The 24,565-nt window shown below is 41.9% G+C and overlaps 1 protein-coding gene across 3 annotated transcripts in view; it reads left to right on the top strand.

The window, feature by feature from the left end:
* Positions 1-24,565, top strand: part of adgrv1 (adhesion G protein-coupled receptor V1) — a 107,268-nt gene that overhangs the window by 13,897 nt on the left and 68,806 nt on the right. For 2 of the 3 annotated variants that reach the window (XM_077520624.1, XM_077520625.1), the window contains exons 2-32: positions 526-713; positions 1,192-1,341; positions 3,742-3,837; positions 4,431-4,535; positions 4,620-4,733; positions 4,838-5,068; positions 6,247-6,584; positions 6,662-6,932; positions 8,309-8,635; positions 9,091-9,267; positions 9,352-9,575; positions 10,819-10,945; positions 11,029-11,214; positions 11,688-11,868; positions 12,134-12,297; positions 12,382-12,505; positions 12,587-12,847; positions 14,555-14,681; positions 14,769-14,992; positions 15,065-15,799; positions 17,706-18,079; positions 19,869-20,048; positions 20,934-21,114; positions 21,192-21,385; positions 21,474-21,603; positions 21,886-21,966; positions 22,142-22,281; positions 22,533-22,898; positions 22,976-23,219; positions 23,985-24,200; positions 24,279-24,494. In XM_077520624.1, coding sequence (XP_077376750.1) covers positions 526-713; positions 1,192-1,341; positions 3,742-3,837; positions 4,431-4,535; positions 4,620-4,733; positions 4,838-5,068; positions 6,247-6,584; positions 6,662-6,932; positions 8,309-8,635; positions 9,091-9,267; positions 9,352-9,575; positions 10,819-10,945; positions 11,029-11,214; positions 11,688-11,868; positions 12,134-12,297; positions 12,382-12,505; positions 12,587-12,847; positions 14,555-14,681; positions 14,769-14,992; positions 15,065-15,799; positions 17,706-18,079; positions 19,869-20,048; positions 20,934-21,114; positions 21,192-21,385; positions 21,474-21,603; positions 21,886-21,966; positions 22,142-22,281; positions 22,533-22,898; positions 22,976-23,219; positions 23,985-24,200; positions 24,279-24,494 — 6,672 coding nt within the window. The remainder of the gene's footprint in view (positions 1-525; positions 714-1,191; positions 1,342-3,741; positions 3,838-4,430; positions 4,536-4,619; positions 4,734-4,837; positions 5,069-6,246; positions 6,585-6,661; positions 6,933-8,308; positions 8,636-9,090; positions 9,268-9,351; positions 9,576-10,818; positions 10,946-11,028; positions 11,215-11,687; positions 11,869-12,133; positions 12,298-12,381; positions 12,506-12,586; positions 12,848-14,554; positions 14,682-14,768; positions 14,993-15,064; positions 15,800-17,705; positions 18,080-19,868; positions 20,049-20,933; positions 21,115-21,191; positions 21,386-21,473; positions 21,604-21,885; positions 21,967-22,141; positions 22,282-22,532; positions 22,899-22,975; positions 23,220-23,984; positions 24,201-24,278; positions 24,495-24,565) is intronic. The other variant, XM_077520626.1, reaches the window with a different exon arrangement.

A 24,565-nucleotide genomic window follows, 5' to 3' on the forward strand; every position in this document is an offset into this window, starting at 1 on the left:
TACTTTGGCCCGACATAGTGAATTTGTGTGGTCAAGAAAAATGGCGTCAATAACAAGTGCTTTAGCAGCCATGACAGCATGAGGACGACATCTGTTCGAATTATGGAATGTTAACAGACTGTTATACCACCATAACCATCTGGTCGGCATTTTTAAACATGTGGCTGCTTTATTCTGCAGAACCTCCTATTTTTATTGTAAAGGATTAGTTTTAACACATCCAATACAGTGCAAATTAGCGCAAAGCGCAGTAAATTTATTTCTTTTGGTATTTTGCTAGACTAGTGCAGATAGAGGAGGGTACAGTTGTGGGATGGAATGCAGCCAACTCCCAACCAATCGAATCGGCTCCCCTCATTACAAAACATATAGTTTCACATTCTTTTTCTGGAGTAAATTCATTGACAGAGTAACTTTGTTGTCAGCCAGCCAAACTGTACCAAGAATTCAAGCATGACACTCTTGGCCGCAGTTCGCCCAAAATCCACCGATTCTAACCAGTTCTTCATTTGCTTCTTTATACAGGAATGACCACTTTCCTCCATTTGGCTGGGTTGGTTTGGGCTCTGTCCGTCCCTGGCACAACATCCGAGTCGGCTACTCTGCGGTTCTTCGGGCAGACGGACTTTGTAGTCAATGAGAGCAGCACAACTGTGGTCCGGCTGATTGTGGAGAAAGTGGGGGACCCCGTCAATGTCACGGCTTTGATTATGGTAGGAGTTGTGTTTCTCGCTGTATTGTGCTGCTTTATTTTAATGTAGCTAAACTGAACTGTCCATGTTCAAAGTCTAGAAGCCGTCATACCTTCCATTGCACTTTCAGCCAGTCAAGCTTTTATTCATTGCAGAAAGTAATGGCAACATCAAAGATGATGTACGCCAGCAGGAAGTCTTCGGAAATTTCAGTAGGGGTTTGGCCTCACGGGCTCAACGTGGGGTGTGTGTCAGATGCTCACAGTTGGTGTCTAACAAGGCGAGCTGGCCGTGCAGCGGAATGTGGCGAATACGTTAGCTTCATAATGCCTTTAACACAGTTTCTCTAGAATTAACCATTAGAAATCCTGCCAAAATAACGAAACGGAAGAATGGACTTGAGATCACGAAACACCCAACCTTCTGTCCACATCATACCATTCGTAACTTAAAGCTCTTTTGCAACAAAGTGAGCGGTTCTTTGGTTTGTTCCTTTCAGCTGGAGGGAGTCGACACAGGCGATTTTGAGGCTGTTAATGCCGTCGCCTTTCTGCTATCCACTGAATCCAGTAAGCCCATATTCATTGCAGTGAAAGACGACGACTTGCCTGAAGCTGACGAAACGTTTACCTTCAACCTCACTCCACAGGTAAAAGACCCATCATAAGGTTGTCATTTTTCATGTGTATGTCAAATTTGTTCTTGCTACTAATGCTACTGGTGTTACTCTACAATCAGTCAGTCACACACAAAAAAATAGTTTTGTTTTGTTTTGGTTTTTTTACACGCACACGCACGCACGCAAACGCACACATACACGTAAAAAAAAATAAAAAAAAAAAAAAAAAATAAAAATAAAAAATAATAAAAGAGAGCAATGATGATAAGACGTTGAATCATATAATAATAATAATAATAATAATAATAATGATAAATACAGTGTTAATTCAACGCCTAGGCTTAAATTTAAAACTTTAAAAAGTGTCTATATTGGTCCACACTAAATACAAAAAAAACAAAAAACAAAAAAAAAACACTTTTGAAGGGGTTTTTAGAGTTAAAACAACTTTGATGTGTGAAAATATTACATCTAATGATAAAAACAAGTTCTTTCATCAATGAACAAAAGTCTCACTCTTCTGATTCAGAAACCTTAACACCAGCCACTAAGCAATTGGGTGTGGAGGCGTTAACCATAGTAAGCCTTCTTTTTCGGCTCTTTGATGTGTGTCCTCTATAAGACTTTACCAGGGTCAGACGGGGTCGGGGGGGGGAACGTACATGACCAGAGCGCCTTTGAGGTTCTCTTTTTAAAAGACTATACTGTGAAAGGAAAGTGACTTTGACAGCCACAAAGTCCCAGCAAGAGCATTGTGTGTTCCGCTTTGCTCGTGAAACCCAATTGCAGGTGAAAGCAGCGGTATTTGCATTGAAGGTGGAATTTAACACTTTCCAAGCAACACATTATTTGAGTTCGGTGACACAATTTTATTATGCACAGATGGTGTGGAGCTACATTGTAAGAGAAGGACATTTACAGCTCAGGATGCCTTACACCTCGAGGCTTCACCATGGTTTCTGTTAGCATTTAGTTGTCGAGTTTGATTGACGAGTTAATTAAAGGGGAAGCCTGGCCGTCACTGTCTCGTCAAGATAACGCCGAATTGTGATTCACTGATTGTCATCTTTGCAAAATAAGCCTGCACGTCCCTCACAACATTTTTAACTGATCATCTTCATGTGACATCTGGTCATTTCCCCGTGGGGCTTGCCCATATTTAGCCTACAAGCAGAGTGAAAGAAAAGTTGAGGCACACTTAGAACTTCTGTTTACACTGCCGTGAAGACAAAGCTTTGGCCAAATGCCATCCTATCAGTTTAGTTGAGGGCTGTCTGGAGGATAAATGTGCACTGCAAGTTGGGTCACACATCAAGCATCAAGGTAGAAAGGAGAGAATGACATTTCGGATATTTGTAGGTATATTGTAGTTCTTCCATCACTTATGACTATAAATAAAAAAAGAATTTTAAGAAGCCATACCCTGCGATTGGCTGGCAACTAGTTCAGGTTGTACCCCGCCTACTACCCAAAGCCAGCTGGGATAGGCTCCAGCACCCCCCACAACCCTTGTGAGTCGTAAGCGGTCAGGAAAATGGATGGATTAAGAAGGCATAAGGAATGGGGAGGGAAATAACAAGGCTTAACCTCTGCTCCTTTCAAGAGGGGGGCACAGTTTGAACTTGGAGAAAAAAAGAAAAGAAAAAAAAACAGCATACAGCCACATTTTCATTGGTTGCTTGGAAGATAGGCTGACAATATTTTCTTTAGTGTTACCAATCAATTCTTCAAGACGAGACGCCAACTTCTCTAATTGAGACTCAGAAGTGAAAATGTGTGTATTTTGTGTGTGTGTTAGTCGACTCCTGGCTTGCTCAGCGGCTTGGCTCTCTTCAAGCGTTTGCACCCTCAGTGACCACTACAAGACGAATAACAACAAAGCTCTGTTAAAGCTGGGAACAGCCTTTTGTGAATAGAGGGGTGAAGGCAGAGGGTCCTAAGCACGCTGTTGTCTTTTGTGCTTAACTTGACCACACACTCACACACCCAACCAACACATGACGGTCGTGAAGCACTACCTGATGCTAATGAAACACTGGTAAGCCCAAATGTGCAGAATACGCTTTAGTGTCTCCTTTTAGATTGCAATTGGGTTCAGAAAAAAATACAAACCCTCCTTTCACAGTTCACAGGATGTGGTTCTAATTGCCAAGGCAAAAAAAAAAAAAGAATCTATTATTCACTGAGAGATTTTGAGATTGTCAGGTCTTAGTGCCGTGCGATGGCGCTCAAGAATGAAGAGGCATCCCGCAGAGAGCCAAAGTGACAAATGAAGTGAGTTGAGACCAGTACTTCCTGTTTTTGTGCCCTCTCACCATGATGTCTGAGCAGTGATGGCACCATAACCAAGTGAAGGGAGTGTGAGCATCGGGGCTGATGGAGGAGGTGTGCTGACCTAGTTTAACCCTTTGAATTTCTTCCGCTCTCCAGAGCTCCTCCAATGGTGTGATGCTGGGAACACCCAACAAAGCCACCATAACCATCCTGTCCAATGATAATGCCTTTGGAATCATTGCCTTCAACTCAGTAAGAAAGTTAATTCTCTTTCATTTGTTATTTGTCTTTTTATTCCCTTCAATAACTGAAATGGTAAATTTGAATTGTGCACAACCTCAAGGGCCTAAAATCATACACGTCAACTTATTTTATGAACTATATGTGTTGTGGTTGCACACACAGATGTCTATTTTTTTTGGCTTTGAAAAACAATTGAATCCACATAAATCCTTGTTTCTTGAATGCAACAGTGGTGGAATTCATTGGAATTCGGTTTCCATGGTAACCGTGGAACTTTGGGAACCATTTGTCTTACCACCTCCAGCTGGTTTGATGTGATGGATGATTTTTTTGCCAAGTCCTGTTGGGCTTGTAACTGATATCTGAGTTGGACTTTTTCCAAGCATTGGTTATGTGTTTCAGCTATTGTCAATGTTCATTGTAATGAAAAAAAAAAGACAATTGTCTCTTTGATGATCTTTATTGTGTTATTTATCAGCTGGCATCTCTTGATACAGTGTTGTTTGTTGTAAAGTGATTTTGCACTATTCCTTACCGTACTGATTCAAACAGATTGTGTACAAATAGTAATTTGTGATTTGATTACATCTCTCCTATTACAGACGGATGAGGTCATCGTTGATGAACCCAGAGGAGGAAACCAGTTTGTGCCTCTCACTCTAATCAGGGAAAAGGGGACATTTGGAACAGTGACTGTGAATTTTGAGGTCTGAGAACGTAAAATAAACATGTTTATTCCCGTTTTAAATATATAATATTTTAACATTGAGTCATTGATTTTTAAATTTCAGATCTCTGGAGGTCCTAATCCTGCCTTTGAGGACCTCACTCCAGACAAAGGAAATATCACTATTCCAGTCGGACATTCTGTCACTCACTTCAGCATCCTCATCCGGGATGATCAGGTACCAAGCAACAAGCATCCCTGAATTATTTAAGACTGCATTAAGTCTTATTAATCAGAGAGTTGCATAAGTCCTTCACGGAGCATTTCCTTTGTGTGAAACAGATTCCGGAAGATGATGAAGTGTTTTCAGTCAAGCTCACGAGCATAGCAGGTGGAGCTCTGCTCAGTCCCAACGGCAGCATCGTCCGGCTGAGGATCCGAGCCAATGACAGCCCGCTGAGATTTTTACATTCGGTCATAGCAGTTCCGGAATCTGCTGGGGTCATCGCCCTGAATGTGACACGTGGTCGGCTGAGCAAGGACGGGCCACTTGTCGGCTCTGTTGACACAGAGGTATTTTTGGTTTGACTTATTTTCGTGTCTTAAAATAGCTTGTCTAAAAGGCGAATGCAAACAGGCTATACTGTGCCTAACGATGACTGTGATTACATATTAAAGGTAAAATTAGACTTAAAGGGGAAGTCAACACAAAAAAATCTTGACTCTCTAGCACCATTAAATATGATATTCTGGTTAATATTGTGCTTGTGAAATATGAGTTAAGCAGCAAAATCCAGCAGATTTTATCAATATCAGAAGGCGGCCATTTTGCCATTTGCTGTTGAGTGAAAATGACATCACAGTTGCTCAGGTCTCAGGTAACAACCAATCACAGCTCAGCTTCAGAAAACAGGTGAGCTGTGATTGGTTGTAGCCAAGGCTTGAGCAACTGTGATGTCATCTTCAGTTGACAGCAGGTGGCAAAATGGCCGCCGCCCTCTGAGATGGATAAAAGCAGCTGGATTTTGCTGCATAACTCACATTCCACAAATGTAATATTAATCAGATGTCATGTTTAGATTAGTGAGGTCACATATAACATTTTATTGCCAAAAATGTTTAAGGTTGACTTCCCGTTTAAGTAAACGTTTTTTTTTTTTTTAGATTTAAAAAAATTACAAACAAACAAAAATGAATGGTGTACAGGCTGACTTGGACCTAATCACAAGAAGGAGTCATGCCATGTTACCGATGACAAAGCCTGTTTTAATTCAGTTTTTACTCGTGTCTGTGTCATTTTAACGCACCATGGCAATTTGTACTGATTTCACGCTGAAAAGTTTTCAGGTCTCAAGTCTTAATCGCAATGTTTGGGTCGATACATCCAATTTCCATGCATTTGGGACATGTTTATTTGGTTGCTGGCTTCTCAAAAAATTAGCAGAGTCTGAAATAAACTTCTTTGTAACTGCTGTAACTCTTCTTTGTAACATGTTTGTCTCTTCCGCTAACACTTGCTATTGCGCTAGTAGTGCTTTCCCAAATGTTCCCTTGTGAACACCATCAGAGCTATCTAAAGAGCAAAACCCTTTTGTAAATAATAATTCTCCAGCACTTGTATGCCTACTGCAGAATTCAAGTTAGAGCACCCATTATTTGGAATCTTAGACCTTTGCTGTTCCCCAGTGTGTTTTAAAGTGATAAAGAAAATATAGCCACAACAATAAACTTCTGAACTTAATTGTTTCCAGGTTTCAGTGGATTATGTACTTGCAAGTGGCAAAGGGCTGGTCAGCGCCACAGCTGCTGAGGACTTCCTTGACCTGCAGCCGGTCAGGACCATCACCTTCCCTCCGTTTGTCTACAAGAGCAGCCTGCTGTTTAACATCACGGATGATGACGTGCCAGAAATCGCAGAGTCCTTCCAAGTGATCCTGCTAGAGGCGAGCCTGAAAGGAGATGCGGTGCTCGTTTCGCCCACTTCCGTGCTTGTGAGCATCGAACCTAATGATAAGCCTCACGGCGTCTTGTCAATCAGCAGCAGTGCGATCATTCAACCAACCAGCATTGACGAGGACTTGACACAGAGGTGAAAACCCTACATGCCAGATAGCGATGACAATAACATTACCGTAGTGTCACAATTTTTTATTGATGTTCCTGCAGATTTGAGGGCATCGGGATTGTGAGAAATGGAGGTAGCTATGGACACGTGTCCGCCAACTGGTCCATTAGTCGAAACTCAAGTGTCCTCTCGCCGGTATCTGACGACTTGGCACCAGAGGCAGGGGTGGTGAGCTTTGCCCCTGGCCAGGTAACTGCTGTGATTCCAATAAATATCGTACCAGACGATCTACCTGAAGAGGCGGAGGCTTTTGTTCTAAGGCTGCTGCCACTTTCTGTGACGGGAGGTGCTGAGGTGGACGAACCCATGGAGGTCAGTAGCAAAAGATTTGTACAATCGTTATCAATTGTAAAGCTTGTTTGGGGGAATACCCACCAGATGTTGTGCAGTTGCTTTAGTAGGTGTTTGTGAGCTAATGTACGGTACAGTGCACTTGGCACATTTTGAAAGCCAACTCCTTCGTCAACAACTTTGCTCTGCGGGGTTCCCATTAAATGCAGATGACTGGATACAAAGCAGGTGCACTAAATCTGTGTGCTTTAAAAGCGTGGGTGAATTGATGACAGGATTTTATGGTCTCCGTTTTCATCATCCATCATCTGTGAAATCAGTAGGCAGATCAAAAGTCTTCCCTTTTGATCAGATGCAAACAAACTCTTTGGTCGCTCATGAACACACATCATCGCCTCAAGTTGGGAAGGTGCTGCATCTGTTTGCCGCCTGTGCACAATGAATACCCTCAATAGAACATAAAACGGATCATATGATTTCCCGTTGATTGCCACGCCCTTAACCCGCCAACCCCCCCCGATTTTTTTGTATTTTAATTTTATAGCATGACCACACTCTGTGGCCCCTTGATTAACTAGAAAAAATGTGGAATTAAAAATAATAAAAAGAACAATTTTATTTTATTATATTTTTTTCAATTTAAAAAAAATAAATAAATGCTGACAAACATACTATGAAAAACGAGGTGAAACGGTTGCAAGTAGTAGTTTGTCTACTAAACCTCTTAATATATATAAAGAGCATATATTTTCACGTATGCACATATTTATGTCCATATCAAAAAATTGCATTTTTGTCATACATCTTTTTAAGAAGTGAATGGTCCTATGTGCCCCCCAGTAGCAGTAATGGAAAAATTGTGCCCCCCTCCAGCATTTAAGTTAAGTTTTTAAAATGTGTTTTTAATGATATTTTTAAACTGATTATTTAATAAAAATCTGTTTATTTATTTATTTATTTATTTATTCATTTATTTATTTATTTATTATTTTAACAATCATTTTGTACCGTTACAAAAAGATCACTCATACACATACATTGTTCCGAGACGTAAATCCATTTTGTGTACATACCAAGCAAAACATCACACATGTGGCATTCAGAGAAAGAAATAGGCCCTAATTAGAGTAGTCATCACGCCTCCAGTGGACTTAATTAAAGAGGAAACATCTCTAAAGTTAGCTCAAAGATCAGTTTTTACTACTTTCAGGCTCCCGATCCGTTCGTCTTTCATTCTCACCTCACCATATCCTTACGAACCAGGCATACATTCTAGGATAAGGAAAACAGGAAGGACAACAAAGTATGTTAATGGGTCTGCAGCAACAACACTCACGTGGAACATCATCTTTATTGGGATTAGTTGCTTTTGTTGAGTTTGTACACTCTTTCCTCAGATGGTGTTTTACATCCAAGACAGTGATGACGTCTACGGCATATTTGGCTTCAACCCTGGAAAAGATCAAAGCATCCAAAGCCAACCTGAAGGCCGTTTCCTGTCACTAAACTTCCTGCGGCTGGGTGGCCTGCTGGGCCGAGTCTCAATGAGTCTCACAGCCCTCTACATTCCCGCAGGTCCGATAGACCCCGTACTGGCGCGAGACCAGGTCCTAAATGTTAGCAGAAGTGTAAATGTTGTCTTCTCCCGCGAACGTGCGGCCTTCGTCCAACTGCCAATCAGGAACGATGCTTTTCTGCAGAACGGAGCTCACTTCTTTATACAGGTAACTCATAAAGAATGTCCTCATCCCATTTGTGCTCGCTCGAATTCGAGACATTTGATGTTTTGAGTGTCTCTTTGGAATGTTTGAGTGGTTTTTCAATGGCACTCACATCTGGTATGTTGCCATGGGAACATCTTGACTATCTATTCTAACTTTAAATTCATGCCTTTTACCAGTGTTGGTTCTGTGCCCACATTCATATCAATGAGTCTATTTTTCAGTGGCTCAACTGTCTACAGATATGAATTGATCAATTAGTGACTAGTGGAGGGTCGCTCAAAATCAGCTGGAATAAGATCTATGAACAAAAGTGCCATGGAAAATGGATGGATGCAAATAGTTGTACAAATCATTTTATTACCAAAGCAATGTGGTAGTTTAGAAGGCAAATTTAGAAAAAACAATGCCATTATCAACTGCATTTAAAGTCACGCTTTTCTGTTCTCTCCCACAAGTTGAATGCACTGGACCTTGTTGACATCACTCCCCCGATTCCTTCAAAAAGTCCAAGGTTTGGCGGGGCTATCAATCTCACCCTCACAGTCACCCCTGATATTGCGAACGGGGAAATTGGTTTTACAAGTAGCAGCGCAGTTGTGGTTTATGAACCAGAGGACAGCAACACCAGCATGGTAAGATTCATGACTCTAGATTTCGTATTCTGCCCTATCTAAATGATGTAGAGATGTAGAGAGATGTAGAATTTTTTTTTGCAGGTGAGCCTCCCGCTGCGGCGTGACGGCACAGACGGTCAGGCTGTCGTATTCTGGAGTCTCAAACCAATCGGCGCCAACCGTGAGGACGTCACCTCGGAAGATCTGGAACCTCTCAACGGCTCGGTGGTCTTCATGTCTGGGCAGAGCGATGCCTTCATCAACCTCACCATCATGGCTGACAATACACCTGAAATCAACGAGACTTTGCTGCTTACCCTGGATAGGTAGGGAAATATATAAAACAATTCATGGACGATGAAAGCAACCGACTTTATTGTGCACCAATGTTACATGTGACTATATGACACATTAACCCCAATGAATGAGGTAATGTGAATGTGAAGCTGAAATGGAGGATTTGGGGGCATGTGGATGTTCTGATGAGAACCGCAGCACTCTTCTCTCCCACCCCATCTCCGCAGGGTGGAGACTGCACGCTTTATAGTGTACTTCGGGTAAGTGGAGAGTGGAGTGGACCTGGGTCTTTTATCGAGCGTGAATCAGGACTTTGTTTTCCAGAGAAGGGGCTACTTGAGGATTTCTGGGGTCTTTGGTCGACGTGGGGATGAGGATCATTAGGGATTTTCTGCTGGTGCGAAAAGAGGGAACCCAAAAGAAATTAGTCATTGGGAAGAAAACAGAGAATCCTCTTCATGTGATTCACTCGCATTTGAACAGGCTTGATTGTTTGCCCTTTTTAAGATGCCTGCTTTTGCATGCATGCAGTGACTTGGCTGTGATCGGTTATTTGGAATGCTTCGAGCTGTCTTGTTTTGTCTCTAATTTAGCCTTCATGCGATACCTACTTCGCTCCACTTTTCTCATACTAATGTTATTTTAGTTAACGAAAATGAAAATAACTCAAACAAAAATTTGAAAAAAAAAAATCATTAACAAAATAATAATAATAATTAGGGATGGGCGAGTACCGATACCAGGTATCGGTATCGGGCTGATACCAGCCTTTTTTCAAGTACTCGAGTACTCGTGACGCAGACGAGTACAAGCGACCGATGGCAGAGGGGGAAGACGTTAAGTGAGTCCTCCTTGCCTGTAAGTGGCGCTAGCTTGCAGCAGTTTTTTACCAAAACTTCACCGGTTTGGAAATACTTCAAAATTGTGAATCTTAAACTAAAAGAGCATTTTTGTGTTTTATTTTGAGCGTTAAGACTATTGAAGAGTGACTGTGCTGTTTTTTTGTTTTGTTTTGTTTTTTTTGTTAAAATTAAATGAAATATATTTGTTTAAAAATATCTGTTAGTGATTTTTTTTATTTGTCACAATGTACTACTGGTATCGGCAGTTGGTATCGGTATCGGTGAGTATGAGGGCCAATCGGTATCGGCCTGAAAAAAAGTGGTATCGAACATCCCTAATAATAATAATAATAATAATAATAATAATAATAATAATAATAATAATAATAATAAAAAACAGTAGTAAAAAAATACAATCTTTGTGTCCCAGGAGTAATGTTGAAAATCAGATCCTGAAAGCTGGCTTCACTACCAGAGACATTGTCATCATGGAGAACGATGACCCCGGCGGAGTCTTTGAGTTCTCGCCACACTCCAGAGGTCCATGGTTGATCAATGTAAGCCCAAGAGCTATAAATATTTAAAAAATTCAGTATTTTCCGAGTCATCTCACGTCTAATGTGCTAATGTCGCCTTCCAGGAGGGTGAAACCGTGGAGCTCCATGTGGTCAGAGCCCAGGGACAGCTGCTGAAACAGCTGGTGCGATATGATGTAATGCCAACGGGCAACACCGAATTCTACGGCGCTTCGGGGATCTTGGAGTTTAAAACAGGCGAGAGGGAGTTGATGGTGGCGTTGGTGGCCATATCTGACGGCGTGCCAGAAGTAAGAATATTCATAGCGACAAGGCACAGTAGTCTCATACTACGTAGGTCACTTTACTGCTGTCAACAATCTCCTCCTCCTCCTCTCTCCTACCGGGAGTAGAAAATTGATCACCCACATTTGAGTCAGTGTGACTTAATAGGTGTTTCTTTGTTGTAGATCTGTAATTTTGTCATCAAAATTTCATAAAAGCTAAATTTAGTCGTCTCAAAGTCACTGTTCTGACTGACATGTCACAAAAATAGCCTATTTTCTCTTCTTTTTGGTCAGAAATGAGTTATTAAAAACAGAAAAAGCTAGACACAAATTTTTTTTTTTTCTGTTGAAAGAAGATAATCAAATCTTTTGGTAGGTTCAGTATTTAAATTGTCGCAATATTCTGTGGGTCATGAAAGATCAGATTAGTCAAAAATGATCTGAAACGGCTGCCAGTGAATGAATAGCCTGTAAACGCGCTTTTGTTTTTTGCTCAGCTGGACGAGACTTTCTCGGTGGTACTCAGCAGCCACAGCACTCCTCCCAGTCGCTTCGGAAGCCACAGGGAGGTCAACGTAACAGTGCGCAGGAATGACGACTCCTTTGGGGTCATCGAATTCCGGCAATCAGGCGCACCACTTGCCATACGTGAGAGTAAAGGCAATGAGACATACCAAGGTAATTTGGAGTGGCATATTTTATCCTCTTACCTAAATTCCATCTAATTTTGTACATTTCTTTTTACACATGTTGGGGACTAGGCTTTTGTGAATGTAGTCATGCAGCCAATCAGTCTTTTAATTAAATCGGACAGTCTAAGATGCAAAAAGAACTTCAATTGCATCATAATTCCAAAAGAAAAAGAGCATAAATTTGCTTTATCAGCCAACATTTGCTGTTCTTTGTCGAAACAAAGCATCTCTCACTGTATTCCAACTCACAGCGACCTATTCTGTGGAGAGGAGCAGAGGACTGTTCGGAGAAGTTTCAGTTTCATGGAGCCTGGAGCCAGCTGCATCTGGAGATGTTAGCCCCGTCCAAGGAAACATCACGTTCAAGGAGGGGGACTCCTTGAAAAACCTCACTCTCCGATCTTTACCCGATGAGGTAAAGTCAGCAGTGATATTCATATCAGTCATATTCATGGCTGCTAGAAGTTGACATAACTGTATTGTCATTTTTTGGTCCTAGATCCCCGAAGGCTTGGAGAATTTCACAATAACGTTGCTGAATGTGAGTGGTGGTGCAAGGCTGGGAAACAGGATCACGGCCAGTTTTCAGATCAGCAAAAATGATGACCCTATTTATTTTTCTGGTAAGATGTTTACCATAAATGTTTAGTTATTATACTGCCTATTATATTCATCTTCCATATCTTTCCCCACACACCCTGAAGAACCTATCGTTGTGCGGCTGGGTGAAGGCGGTGTGGCCAGCTTCAGTGTTCTGCGGGCCGGGCGGGCAGACGCCGTCGGCACGGCGGCGTACCGTGTGGAATATGGCGACGCGTCACCTGGCGATCTCACTCTGCTCCGTAATGACACATTGTTGGTGTATGACGTTGGGGAATGGGCAAAGAACATCTCTGTGGCCATCGAAGATGACAACATACCAGAGACTGATGAGAACTTCTACATTGTCTTGTATAATGCTACCGGTGAGTTAAGGATGTTTATTTATTTTTGTTGGTGGCGTGGGGGGAAATAAGGCATTTATTTGAGGTGAGGTATTTATTGAAGTTTATGACAAGCAAAGCGTTAACAAGAACAGAAGACCAATATTCAATATTAAATGTCCGTTTTTGGTTAAGTTATATCAAGTTGAATCTTTGCATATTTCTTAAAAAAAATCAAATAAAAAAGAGCCTTAAATATGAATGGTCAATTTATTCCTCACTAACTTTAATGCTTTAAACTTTGTTGTTGTCAGCTTATATGAGTACCTTTGGGAAGGCGGATGGAGCTGTTTCCACTAACATTGAGTGCTCTCTTAAACTCAGTATTGTGTGTCAGGCAAAGGAATGAAAGACCGCCGGGACCCCAACAGGACCTTAATTACCAGACTCCAAATAGTCTAACACACAAAGACCAGTGACTCAGTTGGCCTCAATCTGTTTACCCGTAGACAGCATAATGGGCAGTTGTGGTGTAAGGTGTCCTGCTTATGACATGGAAGTCAATATCCTTCATGTTGCGCTCAATCAAACTCATGCAGGGACCTTAACGCGCTTTACTCCGTCCTTTAATTATGAGAAAATTCCAACGTGCTTATTTCAGTGATTAGCGTCGTCTGGCAACCTGAAGTATGTTGCTGTGAGGGTTACTCACCGACCGCTTCCGATGAATATCGCTCACATCCGCTTCATATCGATATCATTTGACAAATGGTAAAATTAGGGCTGTCTAAATTAAAGCTCTAACCCTGGAGATCAATTTGCAATTTTTTTAAAGCGTTAAAAAAAATTACCTCAGTTAACTCGGTTTTATTTACTTCCTGTTATAGCCTATAACCTGTTAGCGGTTGTATTTTACAGAAGTATTCTATTCAAGCATCAAAGAAAGCTATTAGAAGTCTTTGATGTTTTCTATTTCATGATTTTTACATTAACTCCAAGATTTTCTCAAGTAAATATCTGTTATAAGCTTTGAAGAAAAAAGTAGAAGCAGAACACAAATGTGATTAATCGTGATGAATTGCTATTAATTACGGCAAATTGTATGATTAATTAGTTACAAAATTTAAAAATTCGGTTGATAGCATTAACTCTTTGACCGCGAAAAACGTTTAATAACGTTTAGTAAAATCACGATGTATGCCGCCAAAAACGTTAAGTGACGCCAACTACTTTTTTTTTTTTTTTTAAATATATCAGTGGTCAGTGCAACGTCCAAGTGCAGCGCAGCCGGGTCAATGAGTTGTGAAATTAAAAACACCCACTAACTATGGCCAGCAGATGGCAGCGGTAGCTGCTCGGGCACTAACTAGAGCTGTGAATTACAATGAAACATGACACAATCTGATGAAATAGAATGTTTTCAAGGCTGACGTGAATGATCAAAGCCTTTGTAACATTAAACCTAATTTGACGGAGCGTCACTAAACAAAAAATATTCGTATCAAAGTCACTGTTGTGGAGAAAATGTATCTTTTCTTTTCAATTTTCACTCAATGTCACTCAAATGACCTATTTTCAAATGGTGATTACTAAAGAATGGAATAAAGTAGAAACATACTTTTTTTCAAATGAAATAATGGAATGCGATCTTTCCTGTGGTACCCATGTTGTTTATGTAGCAAAAAACCCACAATATTCTGTTTGCTTCGAAAAATGAGTTAAAATGCTCGACTATTTCTGTGTGTGCAGGTGATGCTGTGGTGTTCGGCGCAGACACAGCTACAGTGGTCATTGAGGCCAATGATGACGCAAATGGCATTTTCTCACTGGAGCCAACGGAAAAGACGGTCGAGGAGGGGAAAAGCAATGACTTCTAGTAAGAAGCTGTCTTTTTATCATCTCAAGTATTTCATATACTGTCATTAAAAGGCATCTTGTTACCTATTGTTATATATCTTCTTAGTGTCTTGCGAGCACGGGGTCATTTTGGTAACGTAACAGTCTTCTGGCACGTTTATGCCAATGACTCCATCACTCCATTGTTGGAAAGTCAAGAGTTTACCAACACCTTCGGCTCTATCACTTTCACCACTGGAGAAGATTCCAAAGCGATCGTCCTGGAGGCCATTTCAGATAAGCTTCCAGAGTTCAATGAGTTCTTTGTCCTCAAGCTGGTTAATATATCTGGTAAGGAAGAAAAAAGGATCAAGATACAGTATATACTTCACAACTTTAAAATGTATACTTCATTTTTTGAAGGTGGTTCCCCAGGCGATGGTGGCCGACTTGCTGAAACTTCTCTGAGCGCCTCACTTGTCATTCCCATCAACGACGACCCATATGGTGTGTTTGCCATCGCCGACAGCAATCTGGACCAAGAAGTAGCAGAGGATGTACTGTCAGAGGAGGATATGGCCGATGTCACTTCCATTACCATCCTCCGACGGCAGGGTGCTTTTGGCCATGTGCGCGTCGCCTGGGAGATTGTATCTGGACACTTCCCGCAGGGACTTCCTGTGATGGATGACCTGCTACTTTTAGCTTCCTTCCCAGATGCGGTTGAGCTCAGGCCTCGTGCCAGAAGACATCATTCTGCAACAGACACGTGGCTTTTCTCCGGACGTCCTGGAGCTTATGGGACGATCTCCCCCGAAGAGTCACCACCTGTTCCGGGCAACTTTACATTCTCAGCTTGGCTGGTCCCCAGAGCGGCTACTGATGGCTTTATAGTCGCCAAAGGAATCGCAAATGGCACCTTGTACTATGGCGTGAAAGTCAACACCAATGAGTCTCACGTCACATTGAAGTTGTATTACACAGTCACAGGATCAAACAGTACCCAAGTAGCCCAGGCCACTGCAGCCAAATTTGTGGAAGATAATACGTGGCTACATGTGATCATTACGGTGGATGACGGGATTGTAGAGTTTTTCCTGGATGGGAACCCCGTTCCTGGAGGCCTGAAGAGCATCAAAGGAGAAGGCATCGCTGATGGTAATTTACCTTTCCTAGTGTAATCTTTTGTGTCATTGCTTTAATGTTCTTTTTTCTCAATTTGTTTACAGACTTAAATGAATTATATTTTGGGGCCTATTTTCAACTGTAAAGCGTAGTCTAACTGCATTTTTTTTCTTTTAGTATTTTGCTTGACTAGCGCAGATAGAATAGGGTGTTTTACGTCATTGTGCACCATTGTGGGATGGAACACAGCTGACTCCCAGCCAATCGGAGTGGCTCCCCCTCATTCCTATTGAAGGGATGACACCACGGTACTTTAAGCCCTTCCAAAGTTAACTATAGGCATATTATAATTAAATCTTACCTTTGACACCATGGCGATGTAATCTTTTATTGAATATGAGGTGGTTTGCTGGTTAGTTTTCTAACGCGGAAGTAAAACACCCGTTTCAGTAAAACCCCGCCTCTCCCCGTGTGATTGCCGCGCCCCCGGCGAGCTGACTGCAGTCTGCTGTTGGAGCTGCTGTTAAGTACTGGTCTAAATGCAAGCCATCAATTCTTCAATAAACATTTGAAACAAAATGCTTGCCGCAAGAAATCGGGGAGACCCCGAAGCTGGTCTGGAACTGCAGACTTGCTACTTACAGAGCAAGCACAGAAACCACTATACTATTCATTCACTCAGGTTCAATGGTGTCAACGTGTTCTTATAGTTTACACAAGTATCAGCCAGAACGGATTTTAAGACAATTGTCATTGCACTTTGGCATTGCAAATGTGAAGGTTAATTGATTACTTTGAATTCATTTGGACAGAATGTTTACTTTTGTCACTAACCCATGGAGGTCTCAGAGACAGTGGGCGTGCGATTAGTCTGCAGAGGCAGTTTAGGGGTGTATCCGCACCTTATGACATCATGAAGTGAGCATTCGCTCGTTTTCTCAGGTTGGGAGGGGCTGGTGCTTAGAGAGCAGAATAACCTAGAATTCATAGAGGGGCGAATGGAGGAAAACACCACTTGTGTCATGTTTTTGGTGAGGAATTAGCATTTTAACATGACTGAAAGCTCCAAAAAGTAGATTTTTCATATTGCTGTCCCTTTAAAATCAGGTTAATTGGCCGGCAAAGCATAAATTTACTTGCTGGGGTCGATGTATTCATGTGCAAAGGGTTCATTTCTACAGGTAAACTGCATCCCTGAATGCACATGTATTGAACATTATAAATGCTCTTGTTTTTTTTATTATTATTATTTGGAGTTGGGTGGGGCACACCCAGCGACTAGTCCAGGGTGTGCCCCACCTCTCTGGGCAGCAAGGATCAAATCTAGCTCACCTGTGATCTTAATGACGACAGACGCTATAAAGATGGCTGGATGAATAATAAAACCAAAATCCAAATCTTTCTCCACTTTGTGTGTCAAAACTGCAGTTTCAGCACCATGGTCAGTGTCAGAGAGGCAGCAAGTTTCATTTTGTAGTATGTACAGTCTTTGAATGAAGTAGGGTTATTGTTTTGTCTCATGTTGAGGTACATGAAATACCAACAAGTCCGTCCTTACTTAGAATGTACGCCCACACGTAACGCACAAAGACACACACCACCCACCTCTTGGTTCAGCCCTCATTGTTCAGAACTATTGAGTCTCTCCAACGCATGAGTGAGCCCAGTTGGATGTCGTTACCGCTCAAAGGAATCACTCAGTGTCTTCTTTTATTCTTTCTTACTCTAATTACCGGAGACAATAGTGGTAGCCCGCACTGGGCTGAAGGCGCGAAGGGGGAGACATTTCCCAAATGGCTCTTTAGTGAACTTCAATCATAATCAATACATACACAATCATCAGTTGTGTCAGGTGTAATTGTCTTTCAGTGGTTCCTCAACTTGCAGTTGGATATTTTCTGTACATTATTGCTGCCTTGTTTATGTTTATCCACTCTAGGTGCTGCTTCTATATTCATTGGATCAGATCCATGGGGTCAACAGCGGTACACGGGCCTGCTTCAAGATGTCCGCTTGTACCATACCAGGCTGAACCGCAGCCACATGCATGAGCTTCACAGCCAGCCGGCAAGATCGGACCTGCGCAGTGTCTCAGGTTACCTGCGGTACCAGCCACAGGAGAGCCAGAAGTCATTTGTGGTGGAGGTCAAGGATGATGATGAAGAGGAGGGGGAGGAGGTGTTCTACCTTCAGCTGGTGGCGGTACATGGCGGCGCTCGCCTGCCCTTCCCCAGGCCCACCGCTGCGATACGCGTCATGAAGAGTGACAATGCCAATGGGCTTTTTGGGTTTACCGGTGGCTGCATACCTGACGTAAGTGCTGGAATTTTGTCATGAATGTTCAATGTTAACTCATTTGCTCCCAAAGACGTATTTATACGTTTTTTGTTTATTGGGGTTTTTTTTTGTGCTAGAGCATATAGAAGGCTTTGATGCAGCTTCTGAACTGAAGAGAACGCTTGAATCAAAGGTAGTTATTACAAAAACGGCCAGCAGGTGGCAGCAGAGTATAAGAGATCAACCGGGACCATGTTGCAAAAAACTCTTTTCCCCACTGTATTAAACAGATTTGTGAATAACGGTTAAACTTAGCTATATTCCAATGCTAATTGCTGCAAAACGGAAACACTTTTTTTTCCTAATGAAAGAAGAGATGCTAAATCTTCTTTTGGTAGGTTCCATGTTTTTATAACAAATAGAACACAATATTCTGTGGGCCTTGCAAAATCAGTCAAAATGCAGTAAAACAGCTGGGAGTGAATGAGTTAATAAGAAGTTGAGAAAATCCAAACTTGCCATCAGCAGTAACTTCTTAAACGTTTATTTATGAAATTGTTGAAGGCCGCTATTGCGTAATGTCCCTTTTATTAGCCTCCCGCTAAGATGATTTCTCACTTGCTTCAAATGTTCGTTTTTGTGAGCGTCTTAGCACGAGGCTAATACAAAACAGGTGACAAAGCCAAAACGCCTATTAAATTAGCGTAAAGCTAATAAGAGACATTACAAGGTGTCAGAAAGTACTCTGAATATTACATGATAGGGTCTCAACAAATTGAATTTGGAAGAATAAAACTGGCTTTATGATCGCATCATTTCCTGTTTTGTCACAGAAAATCCATCCATCCATCCATCCATCCATCCATCCATCCATCCATCCATCCATCCATCCATCCATCCATCCATCCATCCATCCATCCATTTTCTTGACCGCTTATTCCTCACAAGGGTCGAGGGGGGTGCTGGAGCCTATCTCAGCTGGCTCTGGGCAGTAGGCGGGGTACAGCCAATCGCAGTGTCACAGAAAATGGTTTAACTAAATTAGATGCTAATATTAATAGCATGTAGCTGAATAATGGCTGACAAATCTCATGCAGATGTCCATAGACAGTAAATGGCACATTTTACCATCCATTGCACTCTATTTCAATTGTCTTTAAAGGATTAGGAATTTTACATTTACATTGAAGTTTTATTGGAGTTGTTAATATATCATTATATTTGTATGAGAGGAATGCTAGAATGTTATTGAAAAATGAATTTAGGAAAATGTTTCTTTTGAATTGGAACAACATCAACACAGGATGGATTTGGGTTCAACTTTCAACGCACCACTGTATAACCTTTACCATTATGTAAATAAAATAATAACTTCATTAGGGAATGTAAAACCTTTAACTGTCATCACTCAGCTGTTTCTACAGGGAAACCATCCACACAAACACGTGTAACCGAAGCCCACCTGCTGCATATTTCATTAGTCTTCATGCCTGGCCGCGACAAGCCCATGCTCTCCCATTTTAGTTCAATTGGTTGCGTTGGTCTCAGGTGGAGCGACAGATGGTGTGGCTGCCGCTGGTGTATCGGTCAGGGGCATTCCTGTAGAAGTAGATCAGGATTCCCAACACTGGAACTGGAGACCACATTTTGTTGCTCAAGTTCATCAGTGCAACAGATGGCAGGGCTGAGGGAAGGCATTCCATCAGAAACAGGAGGATCACTCAGGATCGCATTATGAATGTGCTGGAATTACCCATTGAAAGTTTTGGAATGTAGTTCATTCGGTCTGAATTCATGTTTTCATTCTTTCTGTTTGTTGTCGTAGACCGCTGAGGAAGGTTCGACTGTTTCCTGTGTGATTGAGCGGATGCGAGGATCTCTGGACAAGGTTTACGTCAACTATTCTGTGACCCAAATAAATAACATGGACAACGGGATGCCCGCGCAAGAGGATTTTCTCAATGGCACTGGAGCCGTCCTTTTCATGACTGGGCAGCGCTCGGAGGTGTGTGACAATGACTCACCAGTTGCTGAAGCCTTCTAATGGGGTGATTGCTCATGTGGGTGAAAATAAGTATGCTGTAACTGCTGATGAGTCAATACAAGATCAGTATCCAAGATATTCATCATATGCTTTTATTTAGCAGGGTAAAGCACTGCACTCGCTAAGACATGTTTCTAATGTTTTGGTTCTTATTTACATTCATAATAAAGACACAATCTTTTTTTTATGATTATTCTCAAGTGTAAACGTAAATTTTTTACAATGCTATGTGACATGATTAATTCACTTGAAAGAGATCAAATGTATCTTTATAAAGAAAAAGTTTTTTTTTTTTTTTTTTTTTTTTTTTAATTTATAGCTTTTTCTCTTAAGATTGTGGTGCCAAATAGATAATATAACAGTTAGTACACAAATGTGAGAGCTCTGTCTTTGTGCATGTCTCATCACAAAAAGTGCATTCACATGCAAATTATAAGGTAATACCGTAGACTAATATTTCTCAAAGTGTGGTTCTTGTACCACTAGTAGTGCCACGAGTATGCAAAAGATTTGCAGTTCAATTGTATATAACATTTTAATTCAACACATTTGTATCTTTTTGTGCAGTGTTAATGATCAGTGTGTAATATAAAAGTGGCTTACAATATTATTAAACATAGCTTAATGTTGGTCATGATGGTAGTACTTGGAGAACTACATGTTGTTTTTTTTTCGGTTGTACTTGGTGTAAAAAGTTTGAGAACCACTGCTTATGTTTCTTAGAAACCACCTCCCCCTCTAGTGGCCAATCTAATAAGTGCACTGTAAATTGTACTCATTTCTGACGAATACTGTGCTGACACTTTCAGTATTCAAATATAGAACGTCTGTGCACATTTGATTAAGGTACTGAACCTTTTGGTGTTGGATGACAATCTCCCTGAGCTGGCAGAGACCTTTCAAGTCACATTGGTGTCAGCAGTATCCGGTGATGGGAAGCCTGGTTCCACTCCTGCCAGTGGTGCGAGCATCGACGTCAGTAATTCCGTTAACACTGTCACTGTAATGGCGAGTGACCACCCTTATGGTATCCGCATACACACCTGAAACAGATTTAGTCTTAGTTGTGATACTTGTTTTAGGAGTCTTTCTTTTTGCGGGCAGGCTTGCTGCAGTTCCAAGATCATCCACCGGTTGAGGGATTGATCCCACCTGCATTAGAACCTGCACACATGACTGTCAAAGAGGAAGATGGGCAGGTGCGTCTGCCAGTGGCCAGGGCTCAAGGCCTTTTGGGGAGGGTCCTGGTGGGATACAGGACAACCCCCTTCACAGCGTCCAGCCCTGAAGACTATGAGGTGTCCCTCTCACTTCAATTCAACAGGTGCACATAATTCCATGGAATGTACTGTAGTATCAGAGCAAATATATTTATTCTACCGTCAGGACTCGGAGGGTATGCTGGACTTTCTCCCAGGTGAAAGGTTAAAGTTCATTACGGTCAACATAATTGACAATCCTGTTCCAGAGCTGGACAAGGACTTTAGAGTGGAGCTCTACAATACTGATGGAGGAGGTGAGGAAACAATATTGTATTGTCGTTTCTGCAGTAATTTGCCAGATTAGAACCAGTTGATCCTAAATGTTTATTATTGTACTGTTTAGAAATCCTTACTTATAAAACTATGAACTAACTGGCAGAACTCCTGCTGGTTTTGTGTGTCTTGTGAATGGCCTCCCTATCAACCTTCCTTCCAATGTTTTTTTCGATTTTGAATCTCCTGATCCGATACCCTGGTGTGAATCCCCCTCCCCTTCCTCCTCATGTGTGGTGTGATCCTGGTTTGTGATCCGCCAGTGGATCAGTTTCTGCATGTTGAGGAAAGTGGTAGTGGGGAGAGTGACTCTGATTTCCTGCCTTCATCCTTTCTCCACCATGGTAAGATTCCTCCTACTGAAATCCTCCTTTTTTTGTGCAATACCCATCTCAAAGTCAAATTATTTCTGACACACTTTAGCAATGGTCAGGCTCAATATGTTTTTGGTTTTTTTTTGTTTCTAGAGTTGTTACAATCTATTTTCTTATCATTTTGTGTTTGTCTGTACGTGTGCAGCCAGCTTGGGAGCAGCCTCCCGCATCACGGTTACCATCGCAGCCTCTGATGATGCCCACGGAGTCTTCGACTTCAGCCCTGGCTTCCTGCTCGTTAATGGGACAGAACCTGAGGATGGACGCAGCTCTGTGGTTCTAAAGGTCTGATGAGTTTTGTAAATTGAAATTGTCCCAGAAATTGTGAATGCTGTGAGACATTGATCTGAAATTGTTTCTGCCAATGCTGTATTTTATTCCTTGAGAAACAGTGGCACATTTTAAAATCATGTTAGAATAACAATAGAGTGAATAATAATATGGAAAATAATAGTGTACCTGGGATAATAACATTAGCAAATAAATCCAATGACTCATTTACTTCATTTTGCAACGTCTTGCTTCCCTCTCCCAAGGTGGATCGCTCCTTTGGTGATCTCTCCAATGTGACTGTGTACTGGGAGGCTGATCCCAGCTCAGAAGGGGAACTCTCGAACCCGTCTGGTAACATCTCCTTTGGCATCGGGCAGACATCGGAGAGCATCATCATCACTGTGGCCCAGGATGAAGTCCCAGAGTTGGACAGGAATTTTACCGTGTCTTTGGTTAATGTGTCTCATGGCCGTCTGGGTATCAGGACTTCTGCGACTCTAACCGTGCTCGCAAGTGACCACCCTTATGGTGTTTTTGTGTTCTCCAACACTACAAGGCCCGTTCGCCTGCCTGAAGGTGACTCAGCTGTTACCCTCAACATACTACGACAGAAAGGCTTGATGGGACAGGTGTGTATTGTTTTGTGACTCTGTTCTACAACGTTTATTTCTTGACTTCCTGTGTCATTTTCTTCGCATTTTCCAAGGTGCGAGTCACATTCAGGACACTAAAGGAAGCAGATCCAGCCCCTTACAGGACACCCGGAGTGGGCCGAGCCACCGAAGGGCGAGACTTCGTTCCACTCCGAGATTCAGTTGTTTTCTTGGCAAATCAAAGCGAAGCGAATATCACAGTCAGAGTGTTGGATGATGAAGACCCAGAGAGAGACGAGTCGGTGTTTGTTCAGTTGATCCATGTTCAGCTCCTCGAAGGAGAGCAGGAGAGGCCGAGTAAGTAACAGATATACATACATATATACACATATTGTCTACCTACATGTGGTTAGCCTGTGCCTATAGTATTACCCTTTATGTGTAAGAATTAGCATTAAGCTAGCAGGTTCATGGGCTATAGCGCTTTCTACACCATATGGAGCTCAAAGCGGTTTACAATGCATCATATTCACTCATTCACGCCCGCATTCATACACCAGTGGCCGGCTGCCGCCATGCAGGGTGCTGCTGGGTCCCACTAGGAGCAAGTTAGATTTCAGTGTCTTGCTCAAGGACACTTCGACATGGTCACCAGCTTTGAGGATCGATCCCACAGCCTTTGGTTTGGAAGACAACCACACTACCACTGAGCGTTAGGCTAAGCTAGTATGTAGTTGTTTTGCATAACACCTAATTGTCTTGGCATTATGTTTAGTTTAACAGTAAATTTCAACAAAGTCTCTTTTTAAAGACTTGCTAATTCTTTTTTGTCAAACTGCTGCCACAATACAGCGCTCACAAATCAAAGCAAACAATCAGTTGAATGACTTGTATATTAAAAAAAAACAAAAAAACTCAAAGTCGAGTTACTTATAATTGAAGGCACAGTTGTATCGTGAAAAATTACTCACAAATGTATCTCCTCAGTGTCAAGTGTGTACTTGTTTAGTACTGGTGCATATACTCGCATGCCCGTGAATATTCTCACTGAATCACTGCTGAATGCAACAGCTCTTGTCTCATTAAATTGTATTTCACCATTCTCTTAATGTTCCTTCACAGTTTCCAACTCGCCCTCTCTTGGCTCAAGAATGGAAATTGTAGCGCAGGTGATAGTGGAGGCCAGTGATGATGCCTTTGGTGTCCTTCAACTGTCAGCTTCTGCTGTTAGCGTGGCTGAAGACTATGTTGGCCCTATCATAAACGTCACACGCGTCGGTGGGATATTTGCAGACGTATCCGTCAAGTTCAGAGCCGTGCCGTTGACCGCCAGAGTCAGTAAGTTTATGGGAGGCTATATAAATTATAAACCATCTGTTTGTACGCTTCATCTGGGTAAATGTGTGCTCCCTGTAGGTGAAGACTACAGTGTTGCTTCCACTGATGTCGTCCTTCTTGAAGGCGAATCCAGCAAATCAGTACCTATTTATGTCATTAATGACGTGGTCCCGGAGCTGGAGGAGACTGTTGTTGTCGAGTTGATCAATCAGACTACTGGAGGAGCTCTGTTGGGAGAGCTCACACGTGCCATTATCACCATATTGCCTTCTGATGACCCTTTTGGTGCCTTTGGTTAGTTTTTGTCAAGTCTGACGCTACATGTATGTACGTCTAGAGAAAACTTCTGATTTCCTTTCATTTCA

Source organism: Festucalex cinctus, chromosome 5 (assembly GCF_051991245.1).
Source record: "Festucalex cinctus isolate MCC-2025b chromosome 5, RoL_Fcin_1.0, whole genome shotgun sequence".
NCBI classification, from domain to species: domain Eukaryota; kingdom Metazoa; phylum Chordata; class Actinopteri; order Syngnathiformes; family Syngnathidae; genus Festucalex; species Festucalex cinctus.